The 23,183-nt window shown below is 53.9% G+C and overlaps 1 protein-coding gene across 1 annotated transcript; it reads right to left on the bottom strand.

Moving 5' to 3' along the window:
• Positions 1-186: 186 nt before the first annotated feature.
• On the bottom strand, positions 187-22,831 carry CPT1C (carnitine palmitoyltransferase 1C). Its single transcript, NM_001132026.1, is given in 19 exon segments — positions 187-499; positions 1,081-1,173; positions 1,296-1,409; positions 2,175-2,327; positions 3,280-3,414; positions 3,669-3,833; positions 5,624-5,740; positions 6,817-6,922; positions 8,024-8,206; positions 8,333-8,528; positions 9,138-9,222; positions 9,321-9,428; positions 9,642-9,719; positions 12,425-12,562; positions 12,641-12,742; positions 13,256-13,427; positions 16,638-16,777; positions 21,628-21,782; positions 22,618-22,831. Coding segments are annotated over 18 exon segments (2,412 nt in total). The 5' UTR covers positions 21,769-21,782; positions 22,618-22,831; the 3' UTR covers positions 187-313.
• Between the last annotated feature and the right edge of the window lie 352 nt (positions 22,832-23,183).

Here is a 23,183-nt window from a genome sequence, read left to right as displayed (position 1 = left end):
GTTTGGTATGAATAAAGCTGGAAATGAAGTATGCTGGGCAGGTGTTGCAGGCTGTGGTTGAAACTGTGACTGCAACTGGGAATCCCTGGCTGGGCCTGGGAATGGATGGGAGCTTCTGTCCTCCTCCACCCTGGTCCTCACCTCTTCCACCCCTGCCCTGCCCAAGAGCATAGCAGACACCATACACCCAGCTCACACATCTTTATTGGCCTGGATGTGGGGTTGCCAAACTGGCTGCCCCTGTCCTGTGTCAGCCAGCTGTGACAATCTTCACCCTTATTCCCTGGAGAGGCCAGCTGCCTGCTGGAAGGAGTCAGAAGTCGGTGGATGTCATTGATGCCTTGGAGGCCCCAGTCTGGCGGGAGAGAAATCCACACCTGTGCCTGGAGTTCTCCTTCCCTGACCCTCTGAACCGGCGCTTAAAATGCTGTCCTGCCTGGAACAGGGAGGCCACATCCAACAGTGCGTCCTCAATGTGCTGCCCCAGCCTGTGGGAATCCTGGAAGGAGAACAGGTCAGAGCCAGGGGAAGCTGGGAGACGGGATCCTGGAGGCTGAGAAACAAGAGGGCTGAGGGCCTGGATTCCTGGGTCTGAGGGAGGAGGGGCTGTGGGCCTGGACTCCTGGGTCTGAGGGAGGAAGGGCTGGGGGGCCTGGACTCCGGAGTCTGAGGGAGGAGTGGCTGGGGGCCTGGACTCCCAAGTCTGAGGGAGGAGGGGCTGGGGAGCCTGGTCTCCTGGGTCTGAGGGAGGAGGGGCTGGGGACCTGGACTCCCGGGTCTGAGGGAGGAGGGGCTGGGGGCCTGGACTCCCGGGTCTGAGGGAGCTGGGGCTGGGGAGCCTGGACTCCCAAGTTGGAGGGAGGAGGGGCTGGGGAGCCTGGTCTCCTGGGTCTGAGGGAGGAGGGGCTGGGGCCTGGATTCCTGAGTCCGAGGGAGGAGAGGCTGGGGACCTGGACTCCTAGGTCTGAGGGAGGAGGAGCTGGGACCTGGACTCATGGGTCTGAGGCAGGAGGGGCTGGGTTCCTAGACTCCTGGTTCCTGAGGAAAGAGGGAGTTGGTGGGTATACACGTTTGTCTCACCGTTTTTGTGCTTGATTTTTTGCTGGAGATGTGGAAGGTGATCATGTCATCCCCCATGAAGATATAAGAAACACCATAACCATGGTCATCAGCCTGGAGTCGGAAAGAGTGAAGAGAAGAAAATAGCTCTGGTCTCCTCCACCCCCACTACGCAGGAGTGCAGGCCCCCAGCCCCCTCTTTCCTCTAGGGGCCAGCGCGCCCCAGCTCCACTCACAGGCCCGAATCCACCGCCCGAGGAAACATAGTCCGGGTAATTGTGGACGTCAAACAGATGCATTTGCTGAACAGGTATCTGGCTGGTGGACAGCTGCCACTGCTCCGAATGGACCTGAGGACAGGAGCCCATCACATGTGCAGGACAGAGATCTGCAGGTCCGGCCCTTGGCTCCACTTCACTCTCTGCATCTCTGGCTTTTTCTCACCGGTAAAGTAAATCCGGGCCTCCTTCTCCCTGACCACGCCCTTCTGGCCACGCCCCTCACTCGTCTCACCACCCACGTGCCTCTCCTCTTATCCCTCGGACCACGCCCCTCCTCTGACCACGCCCTTTCCTCCTATCCCCACCCCACTGATCCTCTCCCCTTTTGTCTGCTCCCGTTGTCCCGTTGCCTCTCCGCCTTCTGCCTTGCCGCCCCCCGCAACTGACTTCTTTGCTGATGCACCCTTTCTCAACATCACCCTCTTTTTTTTTTTTTTTTTTTTTTTTTTTTTGAGACAGAGTCTTGCTCTGTCATCCAGGCTGGAGTACAGTGGTGCGATCTCAGCTCACTGCAACCTCCGCCTCCCGGGTTCAAGGGATTCTCCTGCCTCAGCCCTCCCAAGTAGCTGGGATTACAGGCGCCCGTCACCATGCCCAGCTAATTTTTGTATTTTTAGTAGAGCCAGGGTTTCACCATGTTGGCCATGCTGGTCTGGAACTCTTGACCTCAAGTGATCCGCCTACCTCGGCTGCTCAAACTGCTGGGATTACAGGCGTGAGCCACCGTGCCCGGCCTTGATGGGTCCTTTTTCAACATCACCCTCCTTCCCTGAAACCTCTCCCTTCTTCCATGGTCTCCCAGTTCCCTCTTTAACCCTTTCCCTGTGCCCCAACCTGGGTCAGGAATGGCGACTGCAGGTGGAGGAATCGGGACACGATGTACAGCGCAAAGAGGTGGCGGTCGACTCCCTGCCCGCTCATGGCTGCCTTCAGCAGAGCCTGGTGCTTGTCCACTGCCACGCGGAACAGGGCGAGGCACTGTGGGTCCTGGGGTCCCCGGGGAGGTCACAGGTCATGGAAAGACAGGAAGTCGACTTAGTGCTGGGCCTGCGGCACATCTGGCCTCAACTGAGCTTGCCACATCCCTGCAAGGTGGGAATATCAACTCCATTTTACAGATGGGGAACTGAGGCTTAGAGAGGGGAAATCATTTGGCCAGGTTCACATAGCCAGGGAGAGCCGGGCGGGTTCCTAGGTGTGTCTGGCCCCAGAGCCCAAACTCCTTCCATGGAACCACAGTACCTTGTAGGTGTGGGGCTAGGTGTCGGGCAAGGGAGCAGAGGTGCGGGGCAGGTGGGATCTGGGCAGAGAGGGTACAGGGAATGGTGCCAAGGAAGGTCACAAGTCACAAAGAGATTAAATAGGCAGAGTTACGTTGTAAAAATGGAGTTCTGGCCAGGTGCATTGGCTCACGTCTGTAATCCCAGCACTTTGGGAGGCCGAGGCGGGGAGATCACCTGAGGTTAGGAGTTTGAGACCAGCCTGGCCAACATGGTGAAACCCCGTCTCTACTAAAATTACTAAAAAAAAAAAAATTAGCTGGGCATGGTGGCGGGTGCCTATAATTCCAGCTACTCAGGAGGCTGAGGCATGAAAATCGCTTGAACTCGAGAGGCAGAGGTTGCAGTAAGCCGAGATTGTGCCACTGCACTCCAGTCTGGGTGACAGAGCAAGACTCCATCTCAAAAAAAAAAGAAATGGGGTTCCTTCTTGGGTGCTCCCCCAGTGCCCTGTGAGACCACCATGAAAGCAGTTATCACACTATGCTGGGCTGTCTCCCCCCATCAGTGAGCTCTTTGAAGTCAGAGGCCAGGTCTGATTCATCCCTTGTCCCTTGTGCCCTTCGTGGAGGCTGGCTTCAGTAGGTCCCATCAATGTTTGCAAGTGGATGAGTGAGTACACAGAAATGACTGAAGCCTCAAGCGAGGCCTGCACCCACCGTCTTCTCTTTGTCCTCCATGGCCCTCACAAAGGTGCAGGCCTCCCTCGTGCAAGACCGCACCGTCTCCGTCCGGCCTTCCAGGAATAAGCGAGTCATGGCCGACTCATAAGTCAGGCAGAATTGACCCCTGTCCTGGGGGACAGGGAGGAGAAGAGGAGTCTGTCACCTGGGCTCAGGAAATCTTACAGACTTGACCTATCTCTGTCCAGACCTCCAGCCTCCTCCAGCCAGCCCAAGAATGGTTGGGAGAGAGAATTCAAGATGGCCGACCCACAATGGCGTGGACCCACAATGGCAACGACCACAAGGAACCGTGGAGGGGCAGGTCATGGGGGCTCAGATGGACAGAGACCCTGAGGGGGCTGTGGATGGGGAAACCAACTGACCCGGAAGTGGGCCAGTTGCAAGGCGATCTGGATGAAGCTGTCTGAAGAGAGGTGGCAGCGTCGGATGAAGCTCTTGCCAAATAGGGAGAATGGAAAGACATGGCAGTCGACATTTTCAGACAAGATCTTGGCTCCCCTCAGGGCTAGAGAGATGGAGGAGTGGATCTGCCAGAGGAGGAGGGAAGAGGAGTAGTTGGGGTTACAGATGGGGGTAGGGTGAAAGCCAGGAATAAGGCTGGAAGCGAAGGTGGATGTGGAGTTAAGGTTGCGGCAGAATATGGAAATGGGGACAAAGAAGAGAAGATAATTGAAGGATGAGACTAAAGATGGGGATAGGGGCAGGGCATGGTGGTGCACGCCTGTAATCCCAGCACTTTGGGAGGCCGAGGCAGCTGGATCACCTGAGGTCGGGAGTTCAAGACCAGCCTGACCAACATGATGAAACCCCGTCTCTACTAAAAATACAAAAAATTAGCCAGGCGTGGTGGCCAATGACTGTAATCCCAGCTACTCAGGAGGCTGAACCAGGAGTTTGCTTGAAGTCAGAGGCAGAGGTTGCAGTGAGCTGAGATCTCGTCACTGCACTCCAGCCTGGACAATGAGTGAAACTCCATCTCAAAAAAAAAAAAAAAAAAAAAAGCTGGGCGTGATGGCTCACACCTGTAATCCCAGTACTTTGGGAGGCCGAGGCAGGCAGATCATGAGGTCAGGAGATCAAGACCAACCTGGCTAACACAGTGAAACCCCGTCTCTACTAAAAATACAAAAAACTAGCTGGCCGTGGTGGCACATGCCTGTAATCCCAGCTACTTGGGAGGCTGAGGCAGGAGAATCGCTTGAACCCAGGAGGCAGAGGTTGCAGTGAGCTGAGATCGCACCACTGCACTCCAGCCTGGGTACAGAGCAAGACTCTGTGTCAAAAAAAAAAAAAAAAAAAAAAAGGCCGGGTGCGGTGGCTCACGCCTGTAATCCCAACACTTTGGGAGACTGAGGCGGTTGGATCACCTGAGGTCAGGAGTTTGAGACCAGCCTGGCCAATATGGCAAAACCTCATCTCTATTAAAAATACAAAAATTTAGCCGGGCGTGGTGGTGGGCACCTGTAATCCCAGCTCCTCAGGAGGCTGAGGCAAGAGAATCGCTTGAACCCGGGAGACGGAGGTTGCGGTGAGCTGAGATCGTACCATTGCACTCCAGCCTGGGTGACAGAGCAGGACTCCATCTCAAAAAAAAAAAAAAATGGGGATAGGGATGGCAGGTGTAGACTGGAACAAGATTGGGGTTGGGCCACCGTTGAAGCTGGGGTTGGGGATGGGGATGGAGGAGGGACTGAGAGTGGTTTGGGAATAGAACGGGGAAGGGGTTGGGTATGGGAAGTGAATTCGAGTTGGGCATGGGTTGTGGTTGGAGGTGGGGTTGTGGCTGAGTACGGGATGGGGTTGGGGTGGGGTATGGGGTTGAAGTTGGGTATGGGATGAGTTGGGCATGGGTTGTCATTGGAGGTGGGGTCGTGGCTGAGTACAGGATGGGGTTGGGGTTGGGTATGGGGTTAGGGTTTGGTATGGGGTGGAGTTAGGATGAACATGGGAGTGAATTCAGGTGGTGTTGGGATGGGATTGGGTATGGAGATGGATTTGGAAAGAAAATGGACTAGGGGCTGGTGCTGGGGTTGGACAGTGGTGGTTTTTGAGTCTGAAACAGGTAGAGATGGGGTTGGGGTTGAGGATGGGATTGGCAATGGGAGGAGGGTTGGAGTTGGGGCTGGGGATGAGGTTCGTGTTGGGGTTTGAGGTTGTGGATGCATTTGGCCTGATTTGGGGGTGGGGGAAGCATGGGTTTCAGGTTGGGGGTAGGAATGGGGTTGATTTTCACATTCCGATTGGGGGTGGGGATGAGTTTGAAGTCAAGGCTAGGAATCTTGGGACTTGGAGGAGAGACCCAGAAACCCAGCCTCACCTGGTCTGGAAGGTCCCATTGCAGCCGCTGGGGCTGGGGTAGTGTGGGGTCCGGGTGCCCCTTGCAGTGGCCGTCTGTTGAGTAGCCCAGCTGAAAGCATTCTGTAGCCAGAGTGAACTGTGGGCAAACAGAGGCTGTCAGAGTCCCTTCCTCCCTGTGGACTGAGGCCATCTAACCCGGGACCTCTTTTTATACAGCCCTTTTTCAGGTAGGGGGCAGTCCCTGAGAAACAGAAACCTCTGATATTCACAGATGTGGTCTCAGGTTCACGCTCATCAAGAACAAGACTAATACTAATACTCAACTGGTGTTTATTGTCCTTGTACTTCTTTTCTTTTTTTGACAGGGTCTTGCTCTGTCACATCCAGGCTGGTGTGCAGTGGTGAAATTATAACTCACTGCAGCCTCAAACTCCTGGGCTCAAGCCATCCTCCTGCCTTAGCCTCCGGAGTAGCTGGGACCACAGGCATGTACTACCATGCCTGGCTAGTTTTTTCTTTTTTTTAATGTTTTTTTGTAGACAGGGTCTCATTATGTTGCCCAGGCTGGTCTCAAACTCCTGGGCTCAAGTGATCCCCCTGCCTTGACTTCCCAAAGTGCTGGGATTACAGGCATGAGCCACTGCACCCAGCCTGGAGTCTCCTTCTTGCTCTGTAACTCCTCACTGTGTGACTCTGGGAAAATCACTTCCCTTCTTTGAGCCCCAGTTACCAACTCATCAAAGGAAGGTCCTCATCCCAGTCCCCTTTGCCCTCTCCACAGCCTCTGCCTTTCCCTGAGCCTCAGTTTTTCTTTTTATTTATTTATTTTTTTTGAGATGTAGTCTTGCTCTGTCACCCAGGCTGGAGTGCAGTGGCACAATGTCAGCTCACTGCAACCTCCACCTCCCAGGTTCATGCGATTCTCATGCCTCAGCCTCCTGAGTAGCTGGGATTACAGGCACACACCACCATGCCTGGCTAATTTTTTTGTATTTTTAGTAGAGACGGGATTTCACTGTGTTGGCCAGGCTGGTCTCGAACTCCTGACCTCATGATCCGCCCACCTCGGCCTCCCAAAATGCTGGGATTACAGGCATGAACCACTGTGCCCGGACAAGCCTCAGTTTTTCTTCTGACACTAAGGCGCTGGAGAGGACGGTCTTTGGAGATGGGGCGGGGGTCCCCAGAACCGGGGAGGGCTGGCCGCCCTACCTCCCACATGTGTCCTGAGATGGGGCAGTCGGCCCAGGAGTGCTCCACGCTGAGGCCCAGCTTCCCGTTAGAGAAGACGATTAGGGTGAAGGATTTGTCAAACCAGCTGTCGGGGAAGAGTTCAGATGAATCACCAAGAGCGAGGGGCAGGGGGACCTCGGAGTGCTTTCTGTGGGACTTGAGGGGGTTTTCTAGATGGGCAGATGTGGGAATCCATTGGGGTGCTGGTATGGGGATCTCTAGGACCATTGGGGGTCCCCAGTAGTGGCCCTGGAGGTCTCCAAGACACGTCTGGGATTTAGAGTTTGGAGATTTGTTTTTTGTTTTTTTTTTGAGATGGAGTTTCACTCTTGTCGCCCAGGCTGGAGTGCAGTGGCACGACCTTGGCTCACTGCAACCTCCGCCTCCCAAATAGCTGAGGGTTCAAGTGATTCTCCCGCCTCAGCCTCCCAAGTAGCTGGGATCACAAGCATACACCACCATGCCCAGCTAATTTTTGCATTTTTAGTGGAGATGAGGTTTCACCATATTGGCCAGGCTGGTCTCGAACTCCTGAGCTCAGGTGATCTGCCCCTCTTGGCCTCCCAAAGTGCTGAGATTACAGGCGTGAGCCACCATGCCCAGTCTGGAGTTTGGAGATTTTTAGGGAACTTGCTGAGGAAGGTTCAAGGCTTTTGGGGGTGCTGGGAGGTCAGCGGGACCCCCCTGGGGCCTAGGAATTCAGTGATGCCTGCCAGGCCTGAGAATCTCTAGGTCTGGAAGTCTGGGTCTGGGGCCATGGATTTGGGGTACCTGCATTAAGTCCTGAGGATTGAATGGTTCAAGTTCTGAGGCTGAGGTTGCCAAGTCTGGGGTCCCTGGGCCTAGGGGTCCTGGGTTTGGTTGTCCTCAGATCTGGGGTCTCTGGGTCTGTGATGCTGAGTTCTCTGGGTCTGAGGGTCCAGCTCAGGGGTTTGGGAGTCTCAGATTTGGGGGTCACTGGGTCTGGTTTATAGGTCTTGGGTCCCAGGTCGAGCGGTTCCCCAGGTCAGAGGTCTCCAGGTCCCAAAGCATTGGGTCTGGAGTCCTCAGCCCTATGCAGCCTCTGGTCTACAGACTCTGCAGGTGGGGGCTCCAGGGTCTGGCTGTCTACTGTCGGGGGTCCTAGGTCTGATACTGGATTCTCGGGTGCCACATCTGGCGGGGCCCCATCCCAAGACTCACTCACCGGTCATGGCCCCGGCCGGCCAGCAGAGCATGGGCGTAGGCATCCAATGACGCTGCCGGGTCCTCCCTGGTGAGCCCCGCAGGCTCAGCATCCAGTGACACAAAGAAAGCGGCCCCTTCCACCGCCTCCAGGGCCTCCGCTGCCTGGGTCTTCAGGGATGTCCGCACCTGGGCCCACGTGCCCCTGGAGGGCCGGGGATGTGCCTGAGTCCATCCTGCCCAGCCGCCACCTGGCCCCACCCTGCCCTTCCACAGCCTCAGGACACTGGCGGCCTCTGAGAGCCCCTGACCCCTGACCCCCGACCCTTACCTGGGAGCAGCAGTCAGAGCCGCCAGATGTTCCTCGTGGGGGCAGGCCGGTGAGGGATCATCCAGGATTCTCTGAAACTGCTGCTCGAGGGCCCTCGGGGAAAGCAGGCTGTTTCGGGAGTGGGTCCCCATGCGGAAGAATCGGCCCCGGTGGAAGACAGCCACGTGTTGGCTGTCATGGAGGTGGCGGATGTAGTCTAGGGGTGGCGTTGGCAGAAGCATGGCGGCAGAAAGGCCAGACATATAAAAATAGCGACCGTTTATTATATACTTCTTAGGTGTTGTCAGTTGTTCAAAGTACCCTAGTAATCATCAGCACCCTAGGACTTTTATTACCTAGTTTTTGGAGACAAGGTCTTGCTCTGTCACCAGGCTGGAGTGCAGTGGTGAGATCTCAGCTCACTGCAGCCTCAACCTCCCGGGCTCAGGCGATCCTCCCACTTCAGGCTCCCGAGTAACTGGGGCCACAGGCGCATATCACCATGCCTGGCTAATTTTTAAATTTCGTATATAGACCGGATCTCACTACGTTGCCCTAGGCTGGTCTGGAACTCCTGGCCTAAGCATTCATCCACTTCGGCCCCACAAAGTGCTGGGATTACAGGCATGAGTCACTGCGCCCAGCCCCTAGGTACAATTATTATCCCACTTTAGTGGAAGCTGAAGCTCAGAGAGGGTAATAACGTGCAGAAGGTCACACAGCAAGGAAGCAATGGTTCCCAGCTCAGGCAGGCGGACTCCAGAAAACATGCTCTTGGCCACTATATTGTTCTGCCTCCATCAGTGGGGACAGGAGAGGGTCTCACCTTTTTGGACCCCTGGAATCCGCGTGGTGTTGAAGATCTTCTCGTACTGGGCAGAGCATAAGGGGCGCATTCCCATCAGCAAAGTCTGAGGAAACCGTGGGCTGTGAGCTGCCTTCCAGGACCCACGTGGCGCAAAGGCCACAGGACCACACCTCCATCCCCAGCCCACTGGGGCCCTCTTACTGGGGGTATCTCTTGACGGTTCAGGCGGTGGCGGTACAGGAGGAGGGCATGGACGGCATTCCCAGCGCGAGCTGCCTGCAGAGGCGTGGGTGTGACATACAGGAAGTCCTGGGGACCAGGAGAGGGGATGGCAAAACACCCGGGGTCAGGTTTGCCCCGATGGAGCCACTGACCCAAATACAGGTCCTGACCCCAAAAGAGGGCGGAATGATGAATCCCAGATGGTGCGTCTAGATCCAGGTCACTGAGCATGACCGTCACATTCCGCCCAGGAACCCCAACCCTAGACCTGGGGCCTAGGAACCTCACCCCTCCACTTACCATCATGTAATAGTTGCTGTTCACCATCAGCGGATTTCGGGAGCGCAGGTACACAAACTCCTCCCACCAGTCACTGACCTGGCAGCGGGATGGGGAGACGCACAGTGAGGGGCTGGGGCCTTGTTGGGGAAGGGACAGTAGGACAGGGAAGGCCCCAGATGTTCCTGTGTCAGGCAGGGAGGATAGAGCCAAAGAAGTCAGCCATCGTAGTCGGTAACTAGCAATCACCTAGAAATCCATCCATGGGGGATCAGTTAGCTAAACCCTGTTACACTCCAGCAGTGGAATATTACATAGCTGGTGGAAAGAACAAGGTACAGCTGGGCGCGGTGGCTCCCGCCTGTAATCCCAGCACTTTGGGAGCCTAAGCGGGTGGATCACCTGAGGTCAGGAGTTCAAGACCAGCCTGGCCAACATGGTGAAACCCTGCCTCTACTAAAAATACAAACATTAGCCACGCGTGGTGGCGCACGCCTGTAATCCCGGCTACTAGGTAGCCTGAGGCAGGAGAATCGCTTGAATCCAGGAGGCGGAGGTTGCAATGAGCTGAGATCGCACCATTGCGCTCCAGCCTGGGAAACAAGAGTGAAACTCCGTCCCCCCAGAAAAAGAAAAACAGAACATAAATGTAAAATTTATAAAACAATAAATATGTGAAATAATATGTATATGTGTAAATACATGAAAATTGCAGCCTTGCCAATACCATGATAAAATTCAAACAATGAAAAATACAAAAGCAAGCACTGTGTCACAGTTTAGCTGCTCTTGTAGGGTTTTTTGTTGTTGTCGTTGTTGTACCTAAAAAAATGGTGTGTGTATCACTGGCAGTTGGCTTGGAGGTACAATAAAATATACAGGCCGGGCGCAGTGGCTCACGCCTGTTATCCCAGCATTTTGGGAGGCTGAGGTGGGAGGATAGCTTGATCCTAGGAGTTTGAGACCAGCCTGAGCAACATAGCAAGACCCCATGTCTACGAAAAAGTTTAAAAATTAGCCGGGCTTGGGGGCACATGCCTGTAGTCCTAGCTACTCAGGAGGCTGAGATGGGAGGATGGCTTGAGCCTGGGAGGTCAAGGCTGCAGTGAGCTTTGATCATGCCACTGCACTGCAGCCTGGGTGACAGAGTGAGACCCCTTCCAAGAAAGAAAAAGGAAAGAGAGAGAGAGAGAGAGAAGGAAGGAAGGAAGGAAAGGAGGGAGGGAGGGAGGGAGGAGAGAGAAAGAGAGGGAGGGAGGGAGGGAGCGGGAGAGAGAGAAAGAAAGAGAAAGAAGGAAAGAGGCCGGGCGCGGTGGCTCACGCCTGTAAATCCCAACAGTTTGGGAGGCCGAGGCAGGCGGATCACGAGGTCAGGAGATCGAGACCATCCTGGCTAACACGGTGAAACCCCATCTCTACTAAAAATACAAAAATACAAAAAAAAAAAAAAAAAAATTAGCCAGGTATGGGAGGCTGAGGCAGGAGAATGGTGTGAACCTGGGAGGTGGAGCTTGCGGTGAGCTGAGATGGCACCAGTGCACTACAGCCTGGGTGACAGAGTGAGATTCCATCTCAAAAAAAAAAAAGGAAGGAAGGAGACAGAAAAAAAGGAAGGAAGGAGAGAGAGAAGGCAGGCAGGCAGGAAGGAAAGAAGGTAGGAAAGGAGGGAGGGAAGGAAGGGAAGAAAGAAGTGTGTGTGTGTGTGTAAGCAGAATCTTGTCCAAAAGTGTGAAGAAAAAAATATTTAACCAGAAAAGCAAGGCCTGCGTCCCCTTCACTGGGTTTGACCAACTGAGCCTTCCATATCGCTGCCCCGTGGGGCTCTGCCAGGGACCCTCTTCCCTTCCCCTCTCACTCTTGCCACAGCTTTTCTCATCCGAGCCCAGTGTCTCAATAACCTACAATGGTAGGTCTCACAGTAGCTTCCTCTGCAGCCTCCCGCCCTCCAGTCTTTCCCCCACACCAAAGCTGACCCTGCCCCTTCCCTGCTCCAAACCCTCCCATGGCTCCCTAGTACCCCCAGGAAAGAGTCCAGGATCCTCAGTCTGGAGTTCAGGCCTCTCCCACCACTCCTCACCATTCAACTCCTTTGGTTTTGTCTTTTTTTTTTTTTTTTTTTTTGAGACAGAGTGTCGCTCTGTGGCCCAAGCTGAAGTGCAGTGGCGTGATCTCAGTTCAGTGCCACCTCTGCCTCCTGGGTTGAAGCAATCCTCCCGCCTCAGCCTCCCGAGTAGCTGGGATTATAGGCACGTGCGCCACCATGCCCGACTAATTTTTGTATTTTTAGTAGAGATGGGGTTTCACCATGTTGGCCAGGCTGGTCTTGAACTCTTGACCTCACGTGATCCGCCTGCCTTGGCCTCCCAACCTGCTGGCATTACAGGCGTGAGACACTGCGCCAGGCCTAAGTCCTGGAATTCTGGTTCAAACTTTGGAAGATCAAGGGTGAAGCTAAGAATATTGGAGCATCTATACCCCAAACTTCAACATTAAATATATAGAGAGAGCATATATATGTTATGAGCATATATATATATTAATAAATATATAAGCATATATATAAGCTTATATATATGTATGTGTATATATATGTGTGTGTATGTATGTGTATATATATATATATAAATGTTGAGGTTAGGGTATAGATGTATGTGAGCGGGGCTCAGTGTATTGACCCTTGGGGGCTGGGGGCGTGTGGGTTGTGGGCGTGTCGTGGGGCGGGGCGTATAACTCGCAAGTTTAGCAGGGCGAGCTCACAACCTTAGCCTTTCAGGTGGGGCGTTGGTGGCAGTGGCGGGACTCACATAATTGGACGCCCACCAGGACTTGAGCCGCAGGTACCACTGCAGCAGCGACGCCTGCAGCCTCAGGAATTCCTGCGCCAGGACCGCGGTCCAGTCGAAGTCCTCGTCGGAGAGGACGGGCCGGACCGACTCCAGGTACTAAAGGGGAGAAGAGGGCAGGTCACGCCCCCGGCCCGCCCCGGCCGCCCCAGCCCGTCTGCGCGCTCCCAGGCCCACCTTGCGCACGGTGTCCTGCACAGAGGGCACGGGCTGGCGTGGCAGGGAGCGCTGGTAACTGAACAGCATCGGGTGGCGGCCGGAGAAGATGCGGACCAGGGCCTGGGGAGAAGGAGTTGCCGGGTCATTAACCCCTCACCCAGGCCAGGGAGTTGAGGGGGGCAGGGGTCGACAGTGGGACAGAAACCCAAAGAGAAAGACACAGAGACTTAAGAGCATCAGAGACCCCAAGAGAGAAGGGGACAGAGACCCAGAGAGAGAGGGAGACAGAGACGCAGAGAGAGAGGGGGCAGAGACCCAGAGAGAGGGGGACAGAGACCTAGAGAGAAAGGGGGACAGAGACCCAGAGAGAGAGGGGGGCAGAGACCCAGAGAGAAAGGGGGACAGAGACCCGGGGGGGGGGGGGACAGAGACCCAGAGAGAGAGGGGGAAGAGACCCAGAGAGAGAGGGGGGCAGAGACCCAGAGAGAAAGGGGGACAGAGACCCGGGGGGGGGGACAGAGACCCAGAGAGAGAGGGGGACAGAGACCCAGAGAGAAAAGGGGACAGAGACCCAGAGAGAGGGGAATAGATAAGTCCCAGGAGAGCCTGAGCAGGGCTATGCCCCTCCCATACCAGCCAGGTCTTGGTGGGGGAGGACATGGCTCCGTGGGGCTCAAGAAGCCAGCCGTGGTAGGACAGAAGCAGCCTCAGGGCCACGTGCAGTGTGAAGATCAGGGCTCCCCACAAACACGAGGCAAACAGCGCGGCTGCCAGGACCCCCCGGAGCCCGTGGTGTTGTCCACCCCTGTGGGGAGAGAAACAGAGGCTGGGCCTGGGTCTCCTGGCCTCAGAACCTCCCTCCCTTCCAGTCCCCTCCAGCCCCTGCGCTGATCTTTTGGCTGTCAGACAGAGAAACCCATTTTTGTCATTTCAGTAGGTGTGAGCTCTGTCACCCCCTCCAGCCCCCTCCCACTGTGGCAGCACCAAGCTTCCAAAGTTACTTTCCATGGAAGTTGGTAGGTGTTTAATAAATGACAGCCATTATTTCTATTGAGGGGACACTTTTTCCTCCCAGCTATCACTACTCTAAGGCAATAGTTCTGAAACTGTGGCTCCTGGGAGCACTGCCTGGTAGCTTGTTCGAAATGCATATTCCTGGGCCCCTTTGAGACCTAACAAGCCAGAATCTCTCGGGGTGGGGTCCAGCAATCAGCGTTTTTTTGTTTTGTTTTGTTTTATTTTGGGGATGGAGTCTCGCTCTGTTGCCCAGGCTGGAGTGCTGTGGTGCTATCTCGGCTCACTGCAAGCTCCGCCTCCCGGGTTCACGCCATTCTCCTGCCTCAGCCTCCGGAGTAGCTGGGAATACAGGTGCTCACCACCACGCTCGGCTATTTTTTGTATTTTTAGTAGAGATGAGGTTTCACCGTGTTAGCCATGATGGTCTCGATCTCCTGACCTCGTGATCTGCCTGCCTCGGCCTCCCAAGGTGCTGGGATTACAGGCGTGAGCCACCGCACCCGACATGTTTTGTTTTTGAGATGGAGTTTCACTCTGTCGCTCAGGCTGGAATGCAGTGGCACAATCTCGGCTCACTGCAACCTCCATCTCCTGGGTTCAAGCAATTCTCCTACCTCAGCCTCTCGAGTAGCTGGGACTGCAGGCGCCCACCACCACGCCCAGCTAATTTTTTGCATTTTTAGTAGAGACAGGGTTTCACCACATTGGCCAGGCGGGTCTCGAACTCCTGACCTTAGGTGATCCGCCCACCTGGGCCTCCCAAAGTGCTGGGATTACAGGTGTGAGCCACAGCGACCGTCTGTAATCAGCGTTTTAACAACTCATCCAGGTGATTCCAATACAAGCTTAAATTTAGGAAAAGCTGGTCTAAAGCTACATTAAATCAACATGTTTGTTTGCAAAGTTTGCAAATGTCACCTGGAGGACCTGGGTCAAATCACTTTCCCTCTGCAGACTGGGGGTAAATCTAGCGTTCCAGGAAATTTTTTTTTTTTTTTTTTTTTTGTAGAGACAGGGGTCTCTATGTTGCCCAGGCTGGTCTCAAACTCCTGAGCTCAAGCCTCCTGCCTTAGCCCTCCAAAGTGCTGGGATTACAAGTGTGAGCCACTGTGCCTGGCCTCCCTCTTGGAATTGTCTACATCTGATCCTGGGTCTGTTCTTTGGGGCCATCTGCACAAAATGTGGACTTTCTTCCCCGGGAGGACTCATCCAAGAACTAGACCTGACATCTCACCTGTACCCGGTTTTCAAACCCTTCCTGAAGATCACAATAACACAATAAAAATAATGCAACCACTCCCATGAGGAATTCCTGGCACTCTACTGACTATATGACAGGCATGATTTTTCTTTCTTTTAATTGAGACGGAGTCTCTCTCTGTCGCCCAGGCTGGAGTGCAGCCTCCACTGCAACCTCTGCCTCACTGCAACCTCTGCCTCCCAGGTTCAAGCAATTCTCCTGCCTCAGCCTCCCGAGTAGCTGGGGTTACAACCACCTGCCACCACACTCAGCTAATTTTTGTATTTTTAGTAGAGACAGGGTTTCACCATGTTGGCCAGACTGGTCTCGAATTCATGACCTCAGGTGATCCACCCGCCTCGGCCTCTCAAAGTGCTGGGATTACAGGTTGAGTCACCGCGCCCGGACGACAGACAGGATTTTGATTAGTTCTTCCAAGCACACTAAGAAGCAATTATTCATACCCTCATTTTACAGATGAAGGCCTTGACAATCAAGAACGATGAGATCTCTTGCCTAAGACTACATGACTAGAAACTGGCAAAGCTCATACTTTTTTTTTTTTTTTTTGAGACAGAGTCTCGCTCTGTCACCCAGGCTGAAGTGCAGTGGCGCAATTTCAACTCACCGTAACCTCCGCCTCCCGGGTTCAAGTGATTATCCTGCCTCAGCCTCCTGAGTAGCTGGGACTACAGGCGCGCACCACCACACCCGGCTAAATTTTGTATTTTTGGTGGAGACAGGGTTTCACCGTGTTGTCCAGGCTGGTCTCCAACTCCTGACCTCAGGTGATCTGCCCACCTAGGCCTCCCAAAGTGCTGGGATTACAGGTGTGAACCACCATGCTTGGCCATTTTTTTTTTTCTTGAGACAGTGTGTCACTCCGTTGCCCAGGCTGCAATGCAGTGGCATGATCTCAGCTCACTGCAGCCTCGACCTCCCGGGCTCAGGTGATCTCCACCTCAGCCTCCTGGGTAGCTGGGACCACAGGTAAGTGACACCACACTTTGCTAATTTTTTGTATTTTTAGTAGAGACGGGGTTTCACCATGTTGCTTAGGTTGGTCTCAAACTCCTGGGCTCAAGTGATCCTCCTGCCTTGGCCTCCGAAAGTGCTGGGATTACAGGCATGGGCCACTGTGCCCAGCAAAGCTCACACCTTTTTTTTTTTTTTTTTGAGATGGAGTTTCACTCTTGTCACCCAAGCTGGAGTGCAATGGCCCAATCTCGGCTCACTGCAAGCTCCACCTCCCAGGTTCAAGCGATTCGCCTGCCTCAGCCTCCCTAGTAGCTGGAATTAGAGGCGCCTGCCACCACACCCAGCTAATTTTTTGTATTTTTAGTAGAGACGGGGTTTCACCCTGTTGGCCAGGCTGGTCTTGAACTCCCGACCTCAGTTGAGCCACGTGCCTCAGCCTCCCAAAGTGCTGGGATTACAGGCATGAGCCACCATGCCTGGCCTAATTTTTGTATTTTTAGTAGAGACAAGGTTTCACCATGTTGGCCAGGCTGGTCTCGAACTCCTGACCTCAAGTGATACACCCACCTCAGCCTCCCAATGCCCAGTGTGCTGGGATTACAGGGGTGAGCCACTGCGCCCGGCCTCACCTCCTTTTTGTTCATGCTATACCTTTATTAATCTGACCCAACGTAAGTCTCAGAGGTTACTTTTCTTTAGCAGGTACACCACAATGACAGGAACTTACTGGGTGAAGGGACAGTGATTGGGGGTTACTGGGCTGGAGTGGGGGGACCTCACCAGTCGGGCAGCAACTCTTTGATCTTCTCCATCAGTCCTAAGGAAGGATCCAGCTGGAGGAACCAGGCAAGCTGGATGGCACTGAAGAGGAAAAGCCAACTGAGGGGGCTGGCAGGAAACACACCAGTGAGAAAGTCATTCTGTGGGGAGGAAAGGGCATCCATTCAATCATCTGCCCTCTCCTCTGAGCCCCTGTTCTGTGCCATCCCCAGACATTATTGAGTACCCAGTGTAGAGCCCTGAGCTGGAGGCTCAAGATCTAGTAGGGAACAGAGAGATCCAGGTCCTGCCCTCAGGGAGGTCCGTCCAGAATGAAGTAAGTATTAATTGCTATAGGGCAAGAAATAGGAGGAGCCCTGTGCTGGCAAGTTACAGTTCGAGGGCATCAGGGAAGGCTCCCTGGAGGAGGATATTCTGAGGCAGGACCTCGAAAGGGAGGCTGTCAAAGGCAGAACAGGCCGGGTGTGGTGGCTCACTCCTGTAAACTCAGCACTTTGGGAGGTCAAAGAGGAGAATCCCTTGAGTCCAGGAGTTCAAGACCAGCAGTGGCTCACGCCTGTAATCCCAACACTTTGGGAGGCTGAGGCAGGCGGATCACTTGAGGTCAGGAGTTCGAGACTGGCCTGGCCAACATGGTGAAATCTGTCTCTAGTAAAAATACAAAAATTAGCCAGGCATGGTGGCGGGCACCTGTAATCCCAGCTACTTGGGAGACTGAGGCACGAGAATCACTTGAGCCCGGGAGGCAAAGGTTGCAGTGATCCAGGATCATGCTACTGCACTCCAGCCTGGGTGACAGAGCAAGACAAGGTCTCAAAAAAAAAAAAAAAAAAAAAAAATTAGTCAGGCGTAGTGGCACACACCTTAGTCCCAGCTACTTGGAAGGCTGAAGCAGGAGGCTCGCTTGAGCCCGGGAGTTCAGGGATGAAGTGAGCTGTGATGGTGACACTGCACTCCAGCCTGGGTAACAAAGTAAGTAAGACCCTGTCTCAAAAAAAAAAAGAAAAAGAAAAATGATCCCTATTCAGAGCAGGGTCTGGAGCTCAGTAAGGCCTTCTAGAAGTACCAGGGCATGGAATGAATGAGGAATGAACAACAGCACTGGGTTACTAACTAAACTCCTTTGGAAGCCTGAGAGAGATAACTAACATTTAATGAGCACTTACTACATTCCAGGTGCCATCTACAAGGATTAGCAATTTAAATCCTCCCCAAACCATGTGAAGTAAGTACTAAGATGATCTCATTTTACAAATGAAAACACTGGGGTTTGGCCGGGCGCAGTAGCTCATACCTGTAATCCCAGCACTTTGGGAGGCCTAGGCGGGTGGATCACCTGAGGTCAGGCATTCGAGACCAGCCTGGCCAACATCGCAAAACCCCATCTCTACTAAAAATACAAAAATTAGCCAGGTGTGGTGGTGGGAACCTATAATCCCAGCTACTCAGGAGGCTAAGGCAGAAAAATCGCTCGAACCCGGGAGGTGGAGGTTGCAGTGAGCCAAGATCCTGCCATTGCACTCTAGCCTGGGCAACAGAGTGAGACTCTGTCTCAAAAAAAAAAAAAAAAAAAAAAAAAAGGCCAGGGGCAATGGCTTACGCCTGTAATCCCAGTGCTTTGGGAGGCCGAGGCAGGCGGATCACGAGGTCAAGAGATCAAGACCATCCTGGCCAACATGGTGAAACCCCGTCTCTACTAAAACTACAAAATTAGCTTGGCGTGGTGGCACACGCCTATAGTCCTAGCTACTTGGAGGCTGAGGCAGGAGAATCGTTTGAACCCAGGAGGCAGAGGTTGCAGTAAGTCGAGATCACGCCACTGCACTCCAGCCTGGCAACAGACCGACTCCAGTCAAAAAAAAAAAAAAAAGGCCAGGTGCAGTGGATCATGCCTGTAATCCCAGCACTCTGACAGGCCAAGGCAGGTGGATCACCTGAGATCAGGAGTTTGAGACCAGCCTGGCCAACATGGTGAAACCCTGTCTATACTAAAAATACAAAAAATTAGCCGGGCGTGGTGGCAGGCACCTGTAATCTCAGCTACTTGGGAGGCTGAGGAAGGAGAATAGCTTGAACCTGGGAGGCGGAAATTGCAGTGAGCCAAGATCGTGCCATTGCAATCCAGCCTGGGCAACAAGAACGAAACTCCATCTCAAAAAAAAAAAATTGTGCATTTTTCTCCAAGTAATGTTATACATATGTGTGTGCACGTATATATTTATAGGTCTATAAATATGTATGTATCTATGTATGTATGTATTTAAACACATGAAAAGGATGGCCACATGTTTTTTTTTTTTGAGACGGAGTCTCCCTTTGTTGCCCAGGCTGGAGCGCAGTGGCACAATCTCGGCTCACTGCAAGCTCCGCCTTCTGGGTTCACCCCATTCTCCTGCCTCAGCCTCCCAAGTAGCTGGGACTACAGGCGACCGCTACCACGCCCAGCTAATTTTTTTGTATTTTTAGTAGAGACGGAGTTTCACTGTGTTAGCTAGGATGGTCTTGATCTCCTGACCTCGTTATCTGCCTGCCTCGGCCTTCCAAAGTGCTGGGATTAGAGGCGTGAGCCACCACGCCCGGCCGAGGATGGTCACATGTTAACACTTTAGTTGGTAGACTGGCCTGAGGCCCAAGGAGTCCCAGGGTAAGGGCGGGAGAGGGGTTCGGAGTTCAAGGTAGTGGCTGTTTGCAAACTGGAACAGATTTCACAACCAACAAGACTATAGAGGTGCAGTTTAGCCTGCTGAAGCATCCCAACTTCAGGAAATCCTCCTGGCCACCCCTCCACCCCTTTTTTTTTTTTTTTTTTGAGATGGAGTCTTGCTCTGTCACCCAGGCTGGAGTGCAGCGGCGCAATCTTGGCTCACTGCAATCTCTGCCTCCTGGATTCAAGTGATTCTTCTGCCTCAGCCTCCCAGGTAGCTGTGATTACAGGGGCCTGCCACCACACCCGGCTAATTTTTGTATTTTTAGTAGAGACAGGGTTTCACTATATTGGCCAGCTGGTCTTGAATTCCTGACTTCGTGATCCGTCTGCCTTGGCCTCCCAAAGTGCTGGGATTACAGGCGTGAGCCACTGCACCTGGCCCGCCACCCCCTTATTTACCTGCAACACCCCCACATCACTCTTCTCCACCCGATTTATCATTCACCATAGCATGTGTCACCATCAATATCAGATGACACTATAGAATGTCACCATACTCTGTATTTTGCTCATCTGTTTTATTGCCTTCTCCCCCAACTCGAATGAGAACTCCATAAAAGCAGGATTCTGTCTTTATTTTTTATTTATTTATTTATTTATTTTTTTGAGACGGAGTCTCGCTCTGTTGCCCAGGCTGGAGTGCAGCGGCGCCATCTTGGCTCACTGCAAGCTCCGCCTCCCGGATTCACGCCATTCTCCTGCCTCAGCCTCCTGAGTAATTGGGACTACAGGCACCCACTACCACACCAGGCTAATTTGTGTGTGTGTGTGTGTATTTTTAGTAGAAACGGGGATTCACTGTGTTAGCCAGGAGGGTCTCGATCTCCTGACTTCATGATCCGTCTGCCTCAGCCTCCCAAAGTGTTGGGATTACAGGCGTGAGCCACCGCGCCCAACCTATCTTTATTTTTTTAATAGAGATGGGGTCTCCCTATGTTGCCCAGGCTGGTGTCCAACTCCTGGGCTCAAGTGATCCTCCTGCCTCAGCCTCCCAAAGTGCTGGAATTAAAGCCGTGAGCCCACGGTGCCCAGGCGTGATTCTGTCTGTTGATCTCTGCTGTGTTCTCCATGCTAAAGAGGGCCAGGCCCTTACCAGATGCCCCATAAATATATGGTGAATGAATGAAGAACAATATCAGAAGCTAACACTCAGACCTCGCCATGGGCCAGGACATAGAAGAATTAATTTAGTCTTCAGGGCTATCCTGTGAGGGAGGTGCTGTCAACACCCATGTTTTCCACGAGGGGAAACTGCGACTCCAAGAGAGGTGCTTGCCCAAGATGACACAGCTACTAAGCGGTGGAGTCAGGATTCAAACTCAATCATGACCCCACAGGTGTTCTAGACCCCAGTTCACACACAGAGGATGTGACAAGCAGGGAGGCCCTGTATGGAGACAGTGCAAGAGTTCTAGAACCAGGAACCCTGGGACAGACATGGGTGCTGGTTACACATTGGGCATGTGCATTCTAGAACAGGGACAAAGGGCAGGAATTTGGGCCGGGTGCGGTGGCTCATGCCTGTAATCCCAGCACTTTGGGAGGCAGATCACCTGAGGTCAGGAGTTCGAGATTAGTCTTGCCAACATGATGAAACCCCGTCTCTACTAAAAATACAAAAATTAGCTGGGCGTAGTGTCACCTGCCTGTAATCCCAGCTTCTCGGGAGGCTGAAGCAGGAGAATTGCTTGAACCTGGGAGGTGGTTGTAGTGAGCCAAGATCACCCCACTGCATTCCAGCCTGGGCAACAGAGTGAGACTCTGTCTCATAAATAAATAAATAAATAAGCCAGACATGGTGGCGTGCGCCAATAATCCCGGCTACCTGGGAGGCTGAGGCAGGGAACTGCTTGAACCCGGGAGGCGGAGGTTGCAGTGAGCTGAGATCCCGCCACCGCACTCCAGCCTGGGCGACAGAGTGAGACTCTGTCTCAGAAACAACGACAACAAAAGAAGCTGGAGATGAAAGGGAGAAATGATAATTTCACCATAAGGGAAGGATATGGAGTTCTAGAAACTGGAAGTGGGTAGTTTTTTGGGGGCCCAGTTCCCCTCTTGGGTGAAAGAAGTGAGCAGAGGTTCTCAGCAGGTGGGGCTGTGGATCCCAGAAGTGAGCCACGGAGAAATTGCTAAAGGGGTCCTGGGAGCAGACATCGAAATTCTCGGAAAAAGGGGCGATAGTCTCCCAGAAATGAACCAACTGAAATGCGGAAGTGAGCCTCAGACATCCCGGAAGCAGAAACCTGGATCCCCGGAAGGAAACTAACCAGCAGCGCTCCTCACCCAGAAACGTGAGAGATGCCTTTTCCAGGAGCGCAGGCCAGAGAGGTAGATCTCCTGCAGCACAGGGGCACTGAGCTCCACTTCAGCCCCGTCCGAGGTCAGCGAGGGTCGGAAGCCCACGGCCTGGTGCGCTTCAGCCATGTCACGCTGGAGCCCTGAGAGTCGGGCAGAGTCATTCATCAGGCCCGCAGCCCCTCCTCCCTCAGACTCAGGAGTCCAGGTCCCCAGCCCCTCCTCCTTCATACCCAGGAGTCCAGGCCCCAGTCCCTCCTCTCTCAGATCCAGGAGTCCAGGCCCCCAGCCCCTCCTCCCTCAGACCCAGAAGCCCAGGTCCCAGCCCCTCCTCCTTCAGACCCGGGATCCCACGCCTTCAGCTGCCTCCTTGCGCCGGCCCAGGACTATATAACCTAGCTCAACCTTCTCTAAGCACCTGAAGGGTCTTGAGGGTCCTGGTTTGTAGACCCGGAGGTTTTGAGGGAAGGACGTCAATTCGGGGCCTCTGGGAACGCATAGAGAGGCCAGAGGGATAGCTCGCGTTAACCCCTTTACCTGCTCTCCCAAGAACATGGTGCGGGGGCAGTGCCCTCCCCCCAATACAGGACTCTCAAGATTCGGGGATGGGTGGAGGAGGGAAACTGGTCCAGGCTGAGTTGCGGGGTCTTGAGAAAAACATTAGTTTTAGACCCATATGAAATAAACACCTGTTAGACATTGACGCTGTCCACCCCGTTTCCGCTTCTCATGCCAAGGCGAGGGGGGTGGTGTCTATAAATTCATCCGCTCTGAGGTGGCCCAGCGTCCCCTCCCCCCGCCCGGGCTGGAGGGAATGGGGAAGGAAGCATCCACTGCGCATGCCTCGCAGCCTGGGATGCTGAGGTTGTGAGCCGAGGCGAGCGTCGAGGACAAGTGATGGAGAGGCTTGCACGCCCAACCCTAGACACAGGACCCCAGCCCCCGCAGGAGCCCGAGCCCCTGGGGTCCAGTACTTACCACGTTGAATCAGGGGTCCGCTGATCGGATCCTGGGGTCCAAACCCGAATCCACCCCCGCCCCCCGATTTTGAGCGCCGGCCCCAAATCTCCCGCTTGCATATGTCCAATCCCAGTGCAAGGAGTCCACCACCGGGTCGACGGGCCTTTGGAGTCCTGCCCACCCCGAGATCACCGTCACCCAGAAACCCCGATTCCTGTCTCTCGTTGTCCCTAGCCGGGTATTCAGGTCCCGGGTTTTATCCCCGCCTCCTTCCAATCCCCGCGTTCTATCCCCGCCCCCTTCGAGCCACGGCGTCCAATCCCCTCCATCCGTTCGATCCTGAGTCCTCCGTCTCCTTTTACCCGGCCAGATTCTCCACCATTTGGCCGCTCGCATTCTGCGCAGCTGTTCGGAACCGGGGTTCGTGGGCTCCTCACTCAGCTCATTGTCTCTTAGTCTCCTGTCTCTTCGAGGAAGAAGGCTCAGCTGGGAGGTTGCAGCCCACCCCTAGGTGCATTGTAACGTCAGGCGCGTAGGGTGTCGGAGCAAATCTCAGCCCTTTCACGCCAGGGGGGGAGGAGGGA

This window comes from Pongo abelii, chromosome 20 (genome assembly GCF_028885655.2).
Source record: "Pongo abelii isolate AG06213 chromosome 20, NHGRI_mPonAbe1-v2.0_pri, whole genome shotgun sequence".
NCBI classification, from domain to species: Eukaryota; Metazoa; Chordata; class Mammalia; order Primates; family Hominidae; genus Pongo; species Pongo abelii.
Note: the sequence above shows the minus strand (reverse complement) of the source record. Positions and strands in the feature narration are given on the sequence as shown.